The sequence below is a fragment of the Catharus ustulatus genome, chromosome 23, assembly GCF_009819885.2.
Source record: "Catharus ustulatus isolate bCatUst1 chromosome 23, bCatUst1.pri.v2, whole genome shotgun sequence".
Classification (NCBI taxonomy): domain Eukaryota; kingdom Metazoa; phylum Chordata; class Aves; order Passeriformes; family Turdidae; genus Catharus; species Catharus ustulatus.
This window is the reverse complement of record NC_046243.1, coordinates 276,241-293,491: the sequence shown is the minus strand read 5'-3', so window position 1 is coordinate 293,491 and position 17,251 is coordinate 276,241. Positions and strand designations below refer to the sequence as shown.

Sequence of the window (17,251 nt, the reverse complement as noted above, 5' to 3'; positions counted from 1 at the left end):
TCAGAATCCCCCTTTATCCCCTCAGATTCCCTTTTATCCCCTCAGAATCCCCCTTTTTCCCCTCAGAATTCCCATTTATCCCCTCACAATTCCCTTTATCCCCTCACAATTCCCCTTTATTCTCTCATAATTCCTTTTATTCTTTCCCCTTTTTCCCCTTTCCCTCACTGAGGGGGGGAAGGTTTGCTCTGAGGGGCCGGCGCGTTCCCGCCTTTCCCCCGCGCGCGGCGCCGTTCGATGACGTCACAACTGGCGCAGTTCGATTACATCACAGCAGGCGCCGCTCGATGACGTCACCGCGGGCGCGCCGGCGGCGGCGGCGGAGCCGGGATGCACCGGAGGGGGGTGGGGGCGGGGGCGATCGCCAGGAAAAAACTGACCGAGGTGTGCGGGGAAAAACCGCCCGGGACAGCGGGGATGGCCCGGGACACGAGCGGGGATGGCACGGGACACGAGCGGGGCTGGCACGGGACACGAGCGGGGATGGCACGGGACACGAGCGGGGATGGCCCGGGACACGAGCGGGGCTGGCCGAGGGTCCTCGGGATTGGGTGAGGGAAGTGCCAGGGGGGCCCTTGGTGCTGTGGGAGGGGGGTCAGGGCCACCCGATTTTGGGGTGAGGGGAGCTGTGAGGGGTTGGGATTGTCCTGGTTCGGCTCTGTCCGGGTTCGGGTCTGTCCCGGGTCGGCTCTGTCCTGGTTCGGGTCTGTCCCGGGTCGGGTCTGTCCCGCCCTTCCCGTTCCCCACGCCGTTTTTCCCCCGCAGGCCAAGTACAAGGAGCGAGGGACGGTCCTGGCTGAGGATCAGCTGGCCCAGGTGGGGATTCCTCTTCTTGTCCCTGTCCCCATCCCTGTTTCCCGTTTCTCATCCCAAATCCCATCCCCATCTCCATCCCCACCCCATTCCTGTTATTCCCATCCCCCTGACCCCGTTATTCCCGGTGTCCCCCTCCCTGACCCCGTTATTCCCGTTATTCCCGGTGTCCCCAGATGTCCAAGCAGCTGGAGACGTTCCGGACACACCTGGAGGCGTTTGCCAGCAAGCACAAGCAGGAGATCCGCAAGAGCCCGGAGTTCCGCCTGCAGTTCCAGGACATGTGCGCCACCATCGGCGTGGACCCGCTGGCCTGTGAGGGCTGGGGCTCGTCCCCCCATCCCAGAAATCCCATCCCAGAAATCCCATCCCATCCCATCCCATTGATCCCATCCCATCCCATCCCAGAAATCCCATCCCATCAATCCCATCCCATCCCATCCCATTGATCCCATCCCATCCCAGAAATCCCATCCCAGAAATCCCATCCCATCCCATTTCCATTCCCATTTCCCATTTCTGTCCCTATTCCCATCCCTGTCCTCCCGATCCATTTTTGTGCCATTTCCCATTCCCCATTTCCCTTCCCATTCCCATCCCATTCACCATTTCCCATTCCCATCCCCATCCCCATTCCCATTCCCCATTCCCATCAGGGACAAACCCCAAATCCACATCCCACAGCGGGCAGGAACTGCTCTGGGAGGGAATTTCCCTGCTCCCTTTTCCCTGATTTCCCTTTCCCCTGATTTCCCTCATTTCCCTCATTTCCCTCATTTCCCTTTTCCCTGATTTCCCTGATTTCCTTTTCCCTGATTTCCGTTTTCCCTGGTTTTCCTCTTCCCTGATTTCCCTCTTCTCTGATTTCCCTGATTTCCTTTTCCCTGATTTCCCTGATTTCCTTTTCCCTGATTTCCCTCTTCCCTGATTTCCTTTTCCCCATCCTTCCCCAGCTGGCAAAGGTTTCTGGGCGGAGATGTTGGGCGTTGGAGATTTCTACTACGAGCTGGGGGTGCAGATCATCGAGGTGTGCCTGGCGCTGAAACACCGCAACGGAGGTGAGCGGACCCTGATCCCTGATCCCCTGATCCCAGAGATCCCCTGATCCAAATGATCCCAATGATCCACTGTCCCTGATCCCAGTGATCCTTCATTCCCTGATCCCCTGATCCCAATGATTCATTATCCTCTGATCCTGTGATCCCCTGATCCCAGGAATCCCTGACCCCTGATCCCCTGATCCTCTGATCCCAGGGATCCTGGGGATCCATCCCCTGACATCCCTGATCCCTGGGATCCTTTGTCCCTGATCCTGGAATCCCTGATCCCGTGGATCTCTGATCCTGGAACAATCCCAGAACAATCCCAGGAACAACCCTGGAAACAATCCTGGAACAATCCCGGGTAAAATCCTGGAACAATCCTGGAACAATCCTGGAAACAATCCTGGAACAATCCCAGGAACAATCCCACGAACAACCCTGGGAACAATCCTGGAACAATCCCGGGTAAAATCCCAGGTAAAATTCCAGAACAATCCCAGGAACAATCCCAGAACAATCCCAGTGAACAATCCCGGGTAAAATCCCAGAACAATCCCAGGTAAAATCCTGGAACAATCCCGGAACAATCCCAGGTAAAATTCCAGAACAATCCTGGAACAATCCCAGGAACAATCCTGGAACAATCCTGGGTAAAATCCCAGAACAATCCCGGGTAAAATCCCAGAACAATCCCACAACAATCCCAGGAACAATCCTGGAACAATCCCGGGTAAAATCCTGGAACAATCCCAGGAACAATCCTGGAACAATCCCGGGTAAAATCCTGGAACAATCCCAGGAACAATCCTGGATAAAATCCCGGAACAATCCCAGAACAATCCCGGGTAAAATCCCAGAACAATTCCAGAACAATTCCCTCATTGCAGGGCTGATCACGCTGGAGGAGCTGCAGCAGCAGGTGCTGAAGGGAAGGGGGAAATTCGCCCAGGACGTGAGCCAGTGAGTGCTGGGATCTGGGAATCCTGGGAATAATCCTTGGGATCTGGGATTTGGGGTGGGAAAGGGGCAGGGATCCATCAGCCAGTGAGTGCTGGGATCTGGGAATCCTGGGAATAATCCTTGGGATTTGGGATTTGGGGTGGGAAAGGGGCAGGGATCCATCAGCCAATGAGTGCTGGGATCTGGGAATCCTTGGGGATCCTTGGGATTTGGGATGGGAAAAGGGCATTTTTCCCTACAAACCCAATCCCAGTAGGATTTTTTCCCTACAAACCCAACCCCAGTAGGACTCTTCTCAATCCCAGTAGGATTTTCTCCCTCCAAACCCAATCCTAGTAGGATTTTTCCCTACAAACCCAACCCCAGTAGGACTTTTCCCAATCCCAGTAGGATTTTTCCCTACAAACCCAATCCCAGTAGGATTTTTCCCAATCCCAGCAGGATTTTTCCCTACAAACCCAACCCCAGTAGGATTTTTCCCTCCAAACCCAATCCCAGGGAGGATTTTTTAGGACAAAATTCCCATTTTTGGGGCTGCCCCTTCAAGTCCAGATGCCCAAACCCCCGATCCCAAATTCCCTGGTGGGAGCAGTCCCTGGGATGGAGCTGGAGGTGCCTCTGCTGCTCCCAGGGATGATTTGCTGAGGGCCATCAAGAAGCTGAAGGTTCTGGGGAATGGATTTGGGATCATCCCAGTGGGAGGAACGTTCCTGGTGCAGTCGGTGCCGGCCGAGCTGAACATGGATCACACGGTGGTGCTGCAGCTGGCAGAGGTGGGAATGGGCTGGGAGCTACTGGGAGTTACTGGGAATGGCTGGGAGGGACTGGGAGGGACTGGGAATGGGCTGGGAGAGGATGGGAATTACTGGGAATGGCTGGGAATGACTGGGAGTTACTGGGAATGGGCTGGGAATGAGCTGGGAGAGGCTGGGAGTTACTGGGAATGGCTGGGAGGGACTGGGAATGGCTGGGAATGGCTGGGAGAGGCTGGGAGTTACTGGGAAAGGCTGGGAATGGCTGGGAGTTACTGGGAATGACTGGGAGTTACTGGGAATGGCTGGGAGTTACTGGGAATTACTGGGAATGGCTGGGAGTTACTGGGAATGGCTGGGAGTTACTGGGAGTTACTGGGAATGACTGGGAGTTATTGGGAATGGCTGGGAGTTACTGGGAGTTACTGGGAATTACTGGGAGTTATTGGGAATGGCTGGGAATTACTGGGAATGGGCTGGGAGAGGCTGGGAATTAACTGGGAATGGACTGGAAATTACTGGGAATGGCTGGGAATGAACTGGGAATGGGCTGGGGATGAGCTGGGAATGGCTGGGAGAGGCTGGGAATTACTGGGAGTTACTGGGAATGGCTGGGAGTTACTGGGAATTACTGGAAATGAGATGGGAATGGGCTGGGGATGAGCTGGGAATGGCTGGGAGTTACTGGGAATGAACTGGGAATGGGCCTGGAGTTACTGGGAATGGCTGGGAGAGGCTGGAAATTACTGGGAATGAACTGGGGATGAGCTGGGGATGGGCTGGAAATGGCTGGGAATTACTGGGAGTTACTGGGAATGGCTGGGAGTGAACTGGGAATGGGCTGGGAATTACTGGGAATGAACTGGGGATGGGCTGGGAATGGCTGGGAATGAGGAATTGGTGGGAATGACCTGAAAAAGAAATGGGAATGGGGAATTAGGAAAAGGGTTGGGAGTGACACTGAGAAAAGGGCTGGGAAAGGGGAATTGGTGCTTCCAGGACTGGGAATTTGGGATTGGATCGGTTGAAATGTGGATTTAAATCTGGGTGAAAAGCAGCCAGAGAAAAAAAAATTTTCCATAAAATCCTGGGATTGGGATGAGCCTGAGCTGTTCCCACTCTGCTGGGCCATGGGTGGAATTCCAGGGGGGATTTTTCCTGGTTTTTATTCCCAGAAAAAAGGGTTTGTGACGGTCGGCGAGATCCGGACCAGCCTCAAGTGGGAGACGGAGCGGGCGAAGCAAGTGCTGGTAGGTGGGGCTGGGAAAGGGGAAAATGGGAAAAATGGGGAAAAATGGGGAAAAAGTGGGGAAATAGGGGTGGGGAAATGGGGGAAAATGGGGAAGTGGGGATGGGGAAATGGGGAAAATTGGGAAAATGGGGAAATGGGGATGGGAAAATTGGGGTGGGGAAATGGGAATGGGGAAATGGAGTTGGGGAAATGGGGGGAAAATGGGGAAGTGGGGAGAAAATGGGAAAATGGGGATGGGGAAATGGGAAAATTGGAATAGGAATGAGAGTGGGAATGACTCAGCCCATCCCCAGCTATTCCCAGTGCCATTCCCAGTCCCTCCCAGTCCCTCCCAGTCCATCCCAGTCCGTTCCATTCCAGGACCACCTGCTGAGGGAGGGCATGGCCTGGCTGGGTTCCCATTCCCAGTCCCTCCCAGTCCATCCCAGTCCCTCCCAGTCCATTCCCAGTCCATCCCAGTCCCTCCCAGTCCATTCCCAGTCCCTCCCAGTCCCTCCCAGTCCATCCCAGTCCCTCCCAGTCCATCCCAGTCCCTCCCAGTCCATTCCCAGTCCATCCCAGTCCCTCCCAGTCCATTCCCAGTCCATCCCAGTCCCTCCCAGTGCCATTCCCAGTCCCTCCCAGTCCCTCCCAGTCCCTCCCAGTCCCTCCCAGTCCATTCCCAGTCCATCCCAGTCCATTCCCAGTCCCTCCCATTCCAGGACCACCTGCTGAGGGAGGGCATGGCCTGGCTGGGTTCCCATTCCCAGTCCCTCCCAGTCCATTCCCAGTCCATCCCAGTCCCTCCCAGTCCCTCCCAGTCCATCCCAGTCCCATTCCCAGTCCCTCCCAGTCCATTCCCAGTCCATCCCAGTCCCTCCCAGTCCATTCCCAGTCCCTCCCATTCCAGGACCACCTGCTGAGGGAGGGCATGGCCTGGCTGGACGCGCAGGCTCCGGCCGAGCCGCAGTTCTGGTTCCCCGCGCTCTTCCCGGAGCTCCACGGCCAGGATGGAGCCCCCGAGGCGGCGCCGGGGAATGCTGAGCCCTGAGCACCTGGGATCCAGCTGGGATCCAGCTGGGAATGAGGGCAGAATCCACCTGGGATCCATCTGGAATTCCTGGGAGTGAGGGCAGAATCCACCTGGGATCCATCTGGAATTCCTGGGAATGCCGAGCCCTGAGCGCCCGGAACGGTGGAGGAAAGGGGGGGGATCCACCTGGGATCCACCTGGGAATGAGGGTGGGAATCCACCTGGGATCCAGCTGGGATTCACCTGGGATCCACCTGGAATTCCTGGGAATGAGGGCTGGGATCCACCTGGAATTCCTGGGAATGCCAAGTCCTGAGCACCCAGAACAGTGGGGGAAAGGGGGGGATCCACCTGGGATCCATCTGGGATTTCTGGGAATGCCGAGCCCTGAGCACCCAGAACAGTGGGGGAAAGAGGGGGATCCACCTGGGATCCATCTGGGATTTCTGGGAATGAGGGTAGGATCCACCTGGGATCCACCTGGAATTCCTGAGAGTGAGGGCAGGATCCACCTGGGATCCACCTCGAATTCCTGGGAGGGAGGGTGGGATCCCTCCCAGAAAACCAGGAATGGTGGCAGGAATCCCTGGGAATGCTGAGCCCTGAGTGTGCCTGGAACACTGGGAATGATGGCAGGAATTCCCCTGGAATCCCTGGGATTCAGGGTGGGAATCCACTTGGAATCCCTCCCAGATCACTGGGAATGATGGCAGGAATCCCCCTGGAATTCCCAGGAATGAGAGCTGGAATCCCCCTGGAATCCCTGGGATTGAGGGTGGGAATCAACATGGAATCCCTGGGATTGAGGGCTGGAATTCCTGGGAATGCTGAGCCCTGAGCACCCAGAACACCAGGAATGGTGGCAGGAATCCCTGGGAATATCAGCAGGAACCCCCAGGATTCCTCAGAAATCCCTCTTGGAATCCTGGCTGGAATCCTCAGGAATCTCTGCCAGAATCCCTGGGAATGCTGCCTGGAATTTCCCCTGGAATTTCCCCTGGAGTCCTCAGGAATCCTCAGAATTCCCTGCTGGAATCCTTGGGAATCCCTCCTGGAATCCCCAGGAATCCCTGCTGGAACCCTCAGGAATTCCCCCTGGAATCCCTCCTGGAATTCTCCAGAATTCCCAGCAATCCTGGCTGGAATCCCTGCTGGAGTCCTTGGGAATCTTCAGAATTCCCTCCTGGAATTTTCAGGAATCCCTCCCAGGATTTTTGGGAATCCTCCCTGGAATCCCCCCTGGAATCCTGGGGGATCCCTCCCAGATTTCTCCAGAATTCCCAGGAATCCTCCCTGGAATCCTTGGGAATCCCCCTGGAATTTTCAGGAATCCCTCCTGGGATTATTTGGAATCCTCCCTGGAATTCCCCCTGGAATCCTCAGGAATTCCCCTGGAATTTTCAGGAATCCCTGCCAGGATTGTTGGAATTTTTTCCTGGAATTTCCCCTCCTGTCCTGGCAATAAAAGTTTTGTAAAAACTTCCTGAGCTCTGGAAGTTCCCTGGGATGAATCCTTGGATTTCACTGCCTGGAAATTTTTTAGGTGGAAATTAAATTTTTTTTTAGTTGGAAATTTTGGAAAAGGAGCTGAGGGCGGAGTCTGGAGATGCAAATGGGATTTGCAGTGGGAAATGGGAATTTTGGCTCCTAGCAATGGAAAAAAATAAATAATAAAATTAATTAATTATAAATTATAGCTCAATTAATTTATTAATTAAATAATTAATGATTAATTTATTTATTAAATAAATTCACCCCATAAAAATCCCCACCAAGAAACACCAACAGGATCCGTTCTGCCAAAACAAAACTTTATTGCACAAAGGGAAAAAAACAAAAAAAAGAAGAAAATAAAACCCAAAAAAACCAAAACAAAATAAAGAAACCAAAAAATTTCCAGAATCTTCTGTACAATAGATACAAGCAGAGATCTCTTGTGCATTTATTTCCTTCTCAACTCCATTTAAATCCTAAAAATCCGTTTTTTTTTTTTTTTTTTGCTAAAACCTCTCTGCCTACAGCAGTGGCTCCAGGATTGTCACTTGGGGTTGGGGACAAAATTCCAAATAAAAAAAAGGGCCGGGATAAGGCAATTCCCACCCCTGGAAAAAATCCCAGCCCCGCCCCGAGGGGACAAAAGGTGACAAAAAAGTGACACAAAGTGACCCAGAGGTGGCACCTGGGGATCCCCAAGCTCAGGGGTGAATCCAAACCGGCCCCAGGGGGTTTGGATGAAGGGGAAAACAATTCCCAAGGTGGTTTGCTGTCAAAATTCCCAGAATTTTCCATGAATTCCCTGAATTTTCCACCAAAATTCCCCAAATTTCCATGAAATTCCCCAAATTTTCCACAAAATTCCCAGAATTTTCCATGAATTCCCTGAATTTTCCATGAATTCCCCAAATTTTCCACCAAAATTCCCCAAATTTCCATGAAATTCCCCAAATTTTCCACAAAATTCCCAGAATTTTCCATGAATTCCCTGAATTTTCCATGAAATTCCCCAAATTTTCCACAAAATTCCCCAAATTTTCTACCAAAAGTCCCCAAATTTTCCACAAAATTCCCAGAATTTTCCATGAATTCCCTGAATTTTCCATGAATTTCCCCAAATTTTCTACCAAAATTCCCAGAATTTTGCACAAATTTCCCCAAATTTTCCACCAAAATTCCCCAAATTTCCCAGAATTTTCCATGAAATTCCCTGAATTTTCCATGAAATTCCCCAAATTTTCTACCAAAATTCCCAGAATTTTGCACAAATTTCCCCAAAATTTCCATGAAATTCTCCAAATTTTCCATGAAATTCCACAAATTTCCCCAAATTTTCCACCAAAATTCCCTGAATTTTCCACAAATTTCCCCAAATTTTCCACAAAATTCCCAGAATTTTCCACTGAAATTTCCCACAAAATTCCCCAAATTTTCCACCAAAATTTCCCAAATTTTCCACCAAAATTTCCCAAATTTTCCACAAAATTCTCCAAATTTTCCATGAATTTTCCCGAAATTTCCATGAATTTTCCCGAATTTTCCATGAATTTCCCAGAATTTCCACAAAATTCCCTGAATTTTCCATTAAATTCCCCAAATTTCCACAAAATTCCCCAAATTTTCCACGTCTGTGCCCAGAGCAATCCCAAATCCCAAATATTTCCTGTTTTTTGGGGGGTTTTTTTGAGGTTTTTTTTTGGAAATTTTTCCCAACACCAGGAGGGACCCAAAGTGGGAGAGGGGTAAAAAAAAAAAATGTGGAATTTTGTGCTGGGTTTTGTCAATAAAAATGAAAAAAAAAATAAAATTGATGTTGAAAAGTCACCCAAACTGTGCTGCAGTGAATCCTCCCTGGAAAATCCAGAATTATTTTGAATTTTTTTGAATTTTTTGGGGTGTCCCTGCTCTGAGCATCCCCAAAAATTCAGAATTTGGCAAAAGAATCCACCTGGAATTTGGGAATTTGTCTTTTTTTTTTTTTTTCCAGGAGGGGAGCAGAGAATTCCAGGAGAAAAAACCCAAAAATCTCCCAAAAAAAAAAATCAATCCAAAGCAAAATTTGGAGAAATCCAAACTGAGATCTTTGAGTGCTCCCCCTCCTTTCCCAAATTTCCTGCAAATAAATCTGAATAAATCCACAAATTCCTGCAAATAAATCTGAATAAATCCACAAATTCCTGCAGATAAATCTGAATAAATCCACAAATTCCTGCAGATAAATCTGAATAAATCCACAAATTCCTGCAGATAAATCTGAATAAATCCACAAATTCCTGCAGATAAATCTGAATAAATTGAAATTCCTGCAGTTCCCACGTGAAATCTCCAAAGTGAATTTTTGGGGAAGGAGCCCCCAGTTCCAGCAGTGAAAATTTCCTTTTTTTAAACTTTTTTAAAAAATTTTTTTTAATTCTTTGGTCTAGAAGAGACACCAGGGAGGCCCCAGAAAAAGCTCTCGAGGATTTGCAGTCTGGAGCTCGTTCTTTAATCTGAGGGAAAACAAACAAAAAACAAAACAACAACAAAAAAATGGAAAAAAACCCCCAAAAAATTGGAAAAAAAAACAAAAAAAAAAGGAAAAAAAACAAAAAAAAGGAAAAAAAAAACCAAAAAAAAGGAAAAAAAATTTTAAAAACCCTGGAAAAAAAACCAAAAAATAAATCCCCCCAAATTCCCAAGCAGTGCAGGTGTTTTCCAAACACAAAATCCAAAATCTCCTGGTGCCAAAGGAATTCCCTTTGTCCAAGAGGAGCCCGGCCCCAGCTCGGCTTTGTCCCAGGATTTTTGGTTTTTTGGGAATTCTTCTCTCAAGGAAATTCTGGTTTTGGGAACTCTTTTCTCTGGGAATTCTCTTTTTGGGAATCCTCTCAGGGAATTCTGTTTTTGGGATTTCTCCTCTCAGGAAATTACATTTTTGGGAATTCTCTCCTCTCTGGGAATTCTGTTTTTGGGAATTCTTCTCTCAGGGAATTCTGGTTTTGGGAATTCTCTCCTCCTTTCAGGGAATTCTCATTCTCTCCTCTCTCAGGAAATTTTCTTTTTGGGAATTCTGCTCTCCTCTCCTAGGAACTGTTTTTGGGAATTCTCCTCTCCCAGGAAATCCTCTTTTTGGGAATTCTCTTCTCTCAAGGAAATTCTGGTTTTGGGAACTCTTTTCTCAGGGAATTCTATTTTTAGGAATCCTCAGCTCTCAAGGAATTCTCTTTTTGGGATTTCTCCTCTCCCAGGGAATTCTGGTTTTGGGAATTCTCTCCTCCTTTTAGGGAATTCTCTCCTCTCAGGGAATTCTCCTCGCTCAGGGAATTCTCTTTTTGGGAAATCTTTTCTCAGGGAATTCTGTTCTCGGGAGTTCTCTCTCTTTTTGGGAATTCTCCTCTCCCAGGAAATTCTCTTTTTAGGAATCCTCTCTTTTTGGGAATTCTCTTTTTAGGAATCCTCTCCTCTCCCAGGAAATTCTCTTTTTGGGAATTCTCTCTTTTTGGGAATCCTCTCCTCCTCTCAGGGAATTCTGTTTTTGGGAATTCTCTCTTTTTGGGAATTCTCCTCCTCCCAGGCATTTCTCTCTTTTTGGGAATCCTCCTCTCCCAGGAAATTCTCTTTTTAGGAATTCTCTTTTTGGGAATTCTCTCTTTTTGGGAATTCTCCTCTCCCAGGAAATTCTCTTTTTAGGAATCCTCTCTCAGTGAATTCTCTTTTTGGGAATCCTCTCTTTCAGTGAATTCTCTTTTTGGGAATCCTCTCTCTCAGTGAATTCTCTTTTTGGGAATCCTCTCTTTCAGTGAATCCTCTCTTTGGGAATTCTCCTGCAGGAATCCCCGTGGCTGGGGCAGGGTGGGAGCAGGGAGGGGAGGATCCCGCGGCTCTCCCGCCCCGAGCCCGGCTGCTCTGCAGTCCTTAGGCCCGGCCTAGGGCTGGCTTTAGGCTTTGGGGCAGGCCTGAGTGTCCGGCTCGGGCTCTGAGGAGCTGCTGTCCGAGTCCATGTCGGCGCTGTCGGGCTGGAGCCGCTCCTGGAGCCGCGCCCGCAGCGCCTGCAGCCGCCCCAGCAGCGCCTGGTAATCGAAGAGCCCGCGCTTCTCCCCGAACGGGTCCTGCAACAAACCCCAAAGGGATCAAAGGGTCATAAAAACAAACCCCAAAGGGATCAAAAATACAAATCCTAAATGGGATCGTGAAATATAAACCCCAAACGGGTCATGGAACAAACCCCAAAGGGATCAAAGAGTCATAAAAACAAACCCCAAAGGGGTCCTGCAACAAACACAGGGGGGTCAGAAATACAAATCCTAAATGGGATCCTAAAACAAACACAGGGAGTAAAAAATACAAATCCTAAATGGGATCCTAAAACAAACCCCAAAGGGATCAAAAATACAAATCCTAAATGGGATCCTGAAATATAAACCCCAAATGGGGTCCTGCAACAAAAACGGGTCAAAAATACAAATCCTAAATGAGATCCTAAAACAAACCCCAAAAGGGGTCCTGGAACAAACCCCAAACAAACAGGATCCTAAACACAAACCCCAAAGGGGATCCTGAAACACAAATCCTAAATGGGATCCTGCAACAAACACAGAGGGGTCAGAAATACAAATCCTAAATGGGGTCCTGCAACAAACATAGGGGTCAAAAATACAAATCCTAAATGGGATCCTGAAATATAAACCCCAAGCGGGTCGTGGAACAAACCCCAAAGGGATCAAAGAGTCATAAAAACAAACCCCAAGGGATCAAAAATACAAATCCTGAATGAGATCCTGGAACACAAATCCTAAATGGGATCCTGAAATATAAACCCCAAAGGGGTCCTGCAGCAAACACAGTGGGGTCAAAAAACACAAATCCTAAATGGGGTCCTGGAATAAACCCCAAAGGGGTCCTGAAACAAACCCCAAAGGGATCAAATCCTAAATGGGATCCTAAAACAAACCCAGAGGGATCAAAGGGTCATAAAAACAAATCCCAAACAGGATCCTGAAATACAAATCCTAAATGGGATCCTAAAGAACAAACCCCAGACAAACAGGATCCTGAAACACAAATCCTAAATGGGATCCTAAAACAAACCCAAATGGGATCCTGAAACAAACCCCAAACAGGATTGGGGTGGGGTGGGTGGGGGAGAGGGGCTGGGGGGAGACTAGGGGTGGTTTGGGGGGAAATCCCAGTAAATCTGGGGGTGAATCCCAAATGGGAACAGTTTTGGGGGGAAATCCCAAATGAGCAGAGTTTTGGGGGTGAATCCCAAATGAGGTGCAGAGGATCCTGAATTCCCTACAGGAAGGATCCTGGAATCACCCCTGGTGCCCCAGCTGTGTCCCCAGGCCCAGGCCCAGCCCCAGATGTTCCCCAGCTGTGTCCCCAGCCCCAGATGTGTCCCCAGATGTGCCCCAGATGTTCCCCAGCTGTGTCCCCTCCCCTCTCACCTGCATGCTCTGGCCCTGCAGGTAGAGCCGCTCCTTGCACACGCCCTCGTAGAAATCCAAATATTCCATGAAGGATTTCTCCATCACCCCCCTGGGGACAGGGACACTGCTGTCACCAGGGCCCTTGGGGCCACCACAGCACCCTGCTGGGCCACCACAGGACCCTGCTGGGCCACCCAGGTGTCCCCAGGGGCTGCAGGGAGGGGACAGAGCCCAGGGGACACTGCCCAGAGCCCACACTGCCCTCTTGGTGCCCCCCAGCCCCTCCCAGTGTCCCCCAGTCCCTCCCACTGTCCCCAGACTGGTGTCCCCAGTCCCTCTGGAGCCCTCCAGTCCCTCCCAGTGTCCCCCCAGTGTCCCCCAGTCTCTCCTGGTGTCCCCAGCCCCTCTGGTTGTCCCCCAACCTGTCCCAGTGTCCCCCCCAGTATCCCCCAGCCCCACCCAGTGTCCCCCAGTCCCAATCACTGTCCCCAACCCCTCCCAGTGTCTCCCAGTGCCCCCAACCCCTCTGGGGTCCCCCCAGTATCCCCCAGCCCCTCCCAGTGTCCCCCAGTCCCAACCACTGTCCCCAACTCCTCCCAATCTCCCCCAGTCTCTCCTGGTGTCCCCCAGCCCCCCCAGTGTCCCCCCCCAGTGTCCCCCAGTCCCCCCCAGTGTCCCCAGTACCGCAGGGGCTCGGGGCAGGGACATTTCCCCTCCAGCATGTCGCACACGGCCACGCGGATCGTCTCGTGCCGGATGCACTCGTTGTAGTTCTTGCTGTCCCCGGGGTGCCGCTCCTGCAACGGGACGGGGACTGGTGGGGACTGGTTCTGACTGGTTCTGACTGGTACTGACCAGTACTGACCAGTCCAGAGTCATCTCTGACTGATCCTGACCAGTCCTGATCAGTCCCTGACCAGTCCAAAGCCCAGCCCTGACCAGCCCTGACCAGATCCAGCCAAGGTTCCCAATTCCAGCCTGAACTCCCAGTTCCAAACTGGGCTGTCCCCGCAAGCTGTGCTGTCCCCAGATGTGCTGTCCCAGATGTTCTGTCCCCTCCAGATGTGCTGTCCCCAGCTGTGCTGTCCCCTCACCTGCTCGAAGCCGGGCTCGTTGTGGTACGGGTTCTCTGTCATCAGGGACTGGATGGAGATCAGCACCGAGGAGATGCTCTGGGCCGGGCTCCAGGCCGGGCCTGTCCACGTGCTAATAATGAGTTAATTAATGAATTCATTAATGATCAACACTGAGGAGATGCTCTGGGCCGGGCTCCAGGCCGGGCCTGTCCACGTGCTGAACCACAAACACAGTTCATTAATGAGTTCATTAATGAATTCATTAATGATCAGCACTGAGGAGATGCCCCAGGCCGGGCCTGTCCATGTGCTGAACCATAAACACAGTTCATTAATGAGTTCATTAATGATCATTAAGGATCAATAATGACCTTAGGTCCAGCTCTAGGCCCAACCTACCCCAAGATGCTGAGGCAGACATTAAACCCGCTTTACCCCAGGATGCCAAGGCAGACCCTAGGCCCAGCTCTAGACCCGGCTCACCCCAGGATGCCTAGGCAGACTTTAGGCCCAGCTTACCCCAAGATGCTGAGGCAGACCCTAGGCCTGGCTTTAGGCCCAGCTTACCCCAGGATGCTGAGGCAGACCCTAGGCCCAGATTTAAGCCCAGCTTACCCCAGGATGCTGAGGCAGACCCTAGGCCCAGATTTAAGCCCAGCTTACCCCAGGATGCCAAGGCAGACCCTAGGCCCTGTTAAGCCTGGCTTACCCCAGGATGCTGAGGCAGACCCCAGGATGCTGAGGCAGGCCCAGATTTAAGCCCAGCTTACCCCAGGATGCTGAGGCAGACCTTGCCGTTGCGGTAGAAGTTGGGGTTGAACCGGACCGTGTTGTTGCCCGTGGTCATGAGCTTGACGCGCGGCGGGTGGATGGGATAGTCCGGGGGGCAGCGGAACAGGAACAGGAAGAAGCCGCCCTCGTACGGGGTGTCGAAGGGACCCGTGATCAGAGCGTGGATCTGGGGGCACAAAAGGGGGTCAGTAATGGGGTTCCAAAAATTCTAGGGGTTCCAAAAATCCCAGGGGTTCTAAAATATCCCTGGGGTTCCAAAATGGATATTGAGCACCAGGGGTCCCAAAAATCCCGGGGGTTCCAAAAATTCCAGGGGTTCCAAAAAATCCCAGGGGTCCCAAAATATCCCTGGGAATTCCAAAAATCCCATGGATCTGAGCGCCTGGGGGTTCTGAAAATCCCAAACCTTCCACCAATCCCAAATCCTTCACTAATCCCAAATCCTTCACCAATCCCAAACCCTTCCCCAATCTCAAACCTTCCGCCAACCCCAAACCTTCCATCAATCCCAAACCCTTCCATCAATCCCAAAAATCCCCAAAAATCCCCAAAAACCCCAAACCTTGGTCATGTCGTGGGGATCAGGCACAACGAACATTCCCGGCGGCGGCTCCTTGTAGATGGACATGATATCCCTGGAATGGATTTCAATTTTAAATTTTATATTTCAAATTTTAATTTTCAATTTTAAATTTTTAAATTTTTATCTTGGGAGGTTTAGTGCTCTGGATGAATTAATCCCAAAAGAGTCTGAGGTGTTCTGGGGTTTCACCACCTCCGGGACACCGGGAGGGACCAGGACCTGTCCCCACCTTTGTCCCGGGACACCAGGGGGGAGCGGCGCCATCCCCGGCCCTGTGTCCCGGTTCCATCCCCGTGTCCCGTTCCCATCCCCGTGTCCCGGTGCCATCCCCGTGTCCCATCCCCATCCCCGTGTCCCGGTGCCATCCCCGTCCCCATTCCCATCCCCGATGCCGTTCCCATCCCCGTGTCCCGTTCCCATCCCCGTGTCCCGTTCCCATCCCCATTCCCGTGTCCCGGTGCCATTCCCATCCCCGTGTCCCAGTCCCGTTCCCATCCCCATGTCCCGTCCCCATCCCCGTGTCCCGTTCCCATCCCCATCCCCGTGTCCCGTTCCCATCCCCATGTCCCGTCCCCATCCCCGCGTCCCGGTGCCAGCCCCATCCCCGTGTCCCGGTGCCAGCCCCATCCCCGTGACCCGGTGCCATCCCCGTGTCCCGTTCCCATCCCCGTGTCCCGTTCCCATCCCCGTGTCCCGGTGCCATTCCCATCCCCGTATCCCGTTCCCACCCCCGTGTCCCGTCCCCATCCCCGTGTCCCGTTCCCATCCCGTGTCCCGTTCCCACCCCGAGTCCCGGTGCCCGCGGGTGCCGCAGGGCCCGTTACCGGCCGCGGGCCCCGCCGATCCCCGCTCACCGTTTGATCCGCAGCAGGCAGGCCGGGCTGGGCCGCTCGCTGTCCCAGTCTCCGCTGACCGTGGGGTCCCAGAAGGCGGAGTGCGTGAGGAGCGCGGCCCCCGCCGCCGCCGCCGCCATGGGAGCGCCGCCGCCGCCGCCGCTACCGGGGGCCACGCCGCTGCCGGGCGCCGCGGCCGCGCCGAACCCCGCCGCCGCCCAGAGCTCGGCGGGGATGAACACGCCGGGGGTCCCCGCGGCTCCGGCGGCGCTGGGGGAGGCGCTGCCGCCGCCCGCCGCCAGCACCGCGGCCGGGGCCGGGGCCGCGTCCTCGGCCGCCGGGCTCTCCGCCATTGCGGCCTCGGCCCGCGCCGCTTCCGGGACTCCGCACCAGCGAGGCGCGCGGCCAGAGCGGCCCCGCGCCGCCCACGCTGCCCGCCCCGGTACCATAGAGCGGAGGGAGGAGCGGCTCTTCCGCAGAGGGGCATTACGGGATAGCGGAGGGCGAAGGTGCGACAGCGCCACCTGCTGGGCCGGAGGGCTGGCGGGAGGGAGGGGGAAAGGGGAATTTGGGGTTTTTGGATCCCAGTTTGGATTCTGGTCTGGATCCCAGTTTGGATTCTGGTCTGGATCCCACTTTGGATCCCAGTGTGGATTCTGGTCTGGATCCCAGTGTGGATTCTAGTCTGGATCCCAGTTTGGATTCCAGTGTGGATTCGGGTCTGGATCCCAGTGTGGATTCTGGTCTGGATCCCACTTTGGATCCCAGTTTGTATTCTGGTCTGGATCCCAGTCTGGATCCCAGTCTGGATTCTGGATCCCAGTTTGGATCCCAGTTTGGATCCTGGTCTGGATCCCAGTTTGGATCCCAGCACCCCCAGGATGGAGAACAGCGGGATCAGAGAGGAGTGAGAGGGGAAAAGGAAAATTCCTGGAGTGTCCCAGGGGCGCTCAGTAATTCCATCTGCATTTTTCCAGAGGACAAATGTGACCCAGCTCCCAGGGTTGTTGTTCTCTGGGACAATTCCCAAAGGCTGTCCCTGCTTTAGGGTCACAGATCCTGCCCAGACTCCAGGGAATTCCCACCACAATCCCCAATTCCTTCTGCTTCCACAGCCGCGTTTGTCCAGAGCTCGGAGCTTTCTGAGACGAGTTCTCCTCAGGAATTCCATCCATTCCTTGTGTCACTCCCAGGAATGTCCCCAAACCCATCCCTGTGTCCCTGTCCCATTCC

At 52.7% G+C, this 17,251-nt stretch overlaps 2 protein-coding genes and 1 long non-coding RNA gene across 3 annotated transcripts; 1 reads left to right on the top strand and 2 right to left on the bottom strand.

Moving 5' to 3' along the window:
* Positions 1–290: 290 nt before the first annotated feature.
* On the top strand, positions 291–6,023 carry SNF8 (SNF8 subunit of ESCRT-II). The gene is made up of 8 exons (XM_033079240.1): positions 291–384; positions 766–816; positions 990–1,128; positions 1,767–1,871; positions 2,744–2,816; positions 3,448–3,589; positions 4,744–4,818; positions 5,710–6,023. The coding sequence occupies exons 1-8, from the start codon at positions 331–333 to the stop codon at positions 5,848–5,850; spliced, it is 780 nt and encodes a 259-aa protein (XP_032935131.1). The 5' UTR covers positions 291–330; the 3' UTR covers positions 5,851–6,023.
* LOC117006684 lies at positions 5,797–7,095 on the bottom strand. The gene is made up of 3 exons (XR_004420012.1): positions 6,030–7,095; positions 5,900–5,953; positions 5,797–5,865 (listed from the first exon to the last, which is right to left on the bottom strand). It is a non-coding gene; the product is annotated as an uncharacterized LOC117006684 (long non-coding RNA).
* A 3,824-nt stretch (positions 7,096–10,919) lies between these two features.
* UBE2Z (ubiquitin conjugating enzyme E2 Z) lies at positions 10,920–16,371 on the bottom strand. Its single transcript, XM_033078894.1, has 7 exons — positions 16,040–16,371; positions 15,165–15,237; positions 14,581–14,768; positions 13,829–13,940; positions 13,419–13,531; positions 12,753–12,843; positions 10,920–11,414 (listed from the first exon to the last, which is right to left on the bottom strand). The coding sequence occupies exons 1-7, from the start codon at positions 16,369–16,371 to the stop codon at positions 11,244–11,246; spliced, it is 1,080 nt and encodes a 359-aa protein (XP_032934785.1). The 3' UTR covers positions 10,920–11,243.
* Between the last annotated feature and the right edge of the window lie 880 nt (positions 16,372–17,251).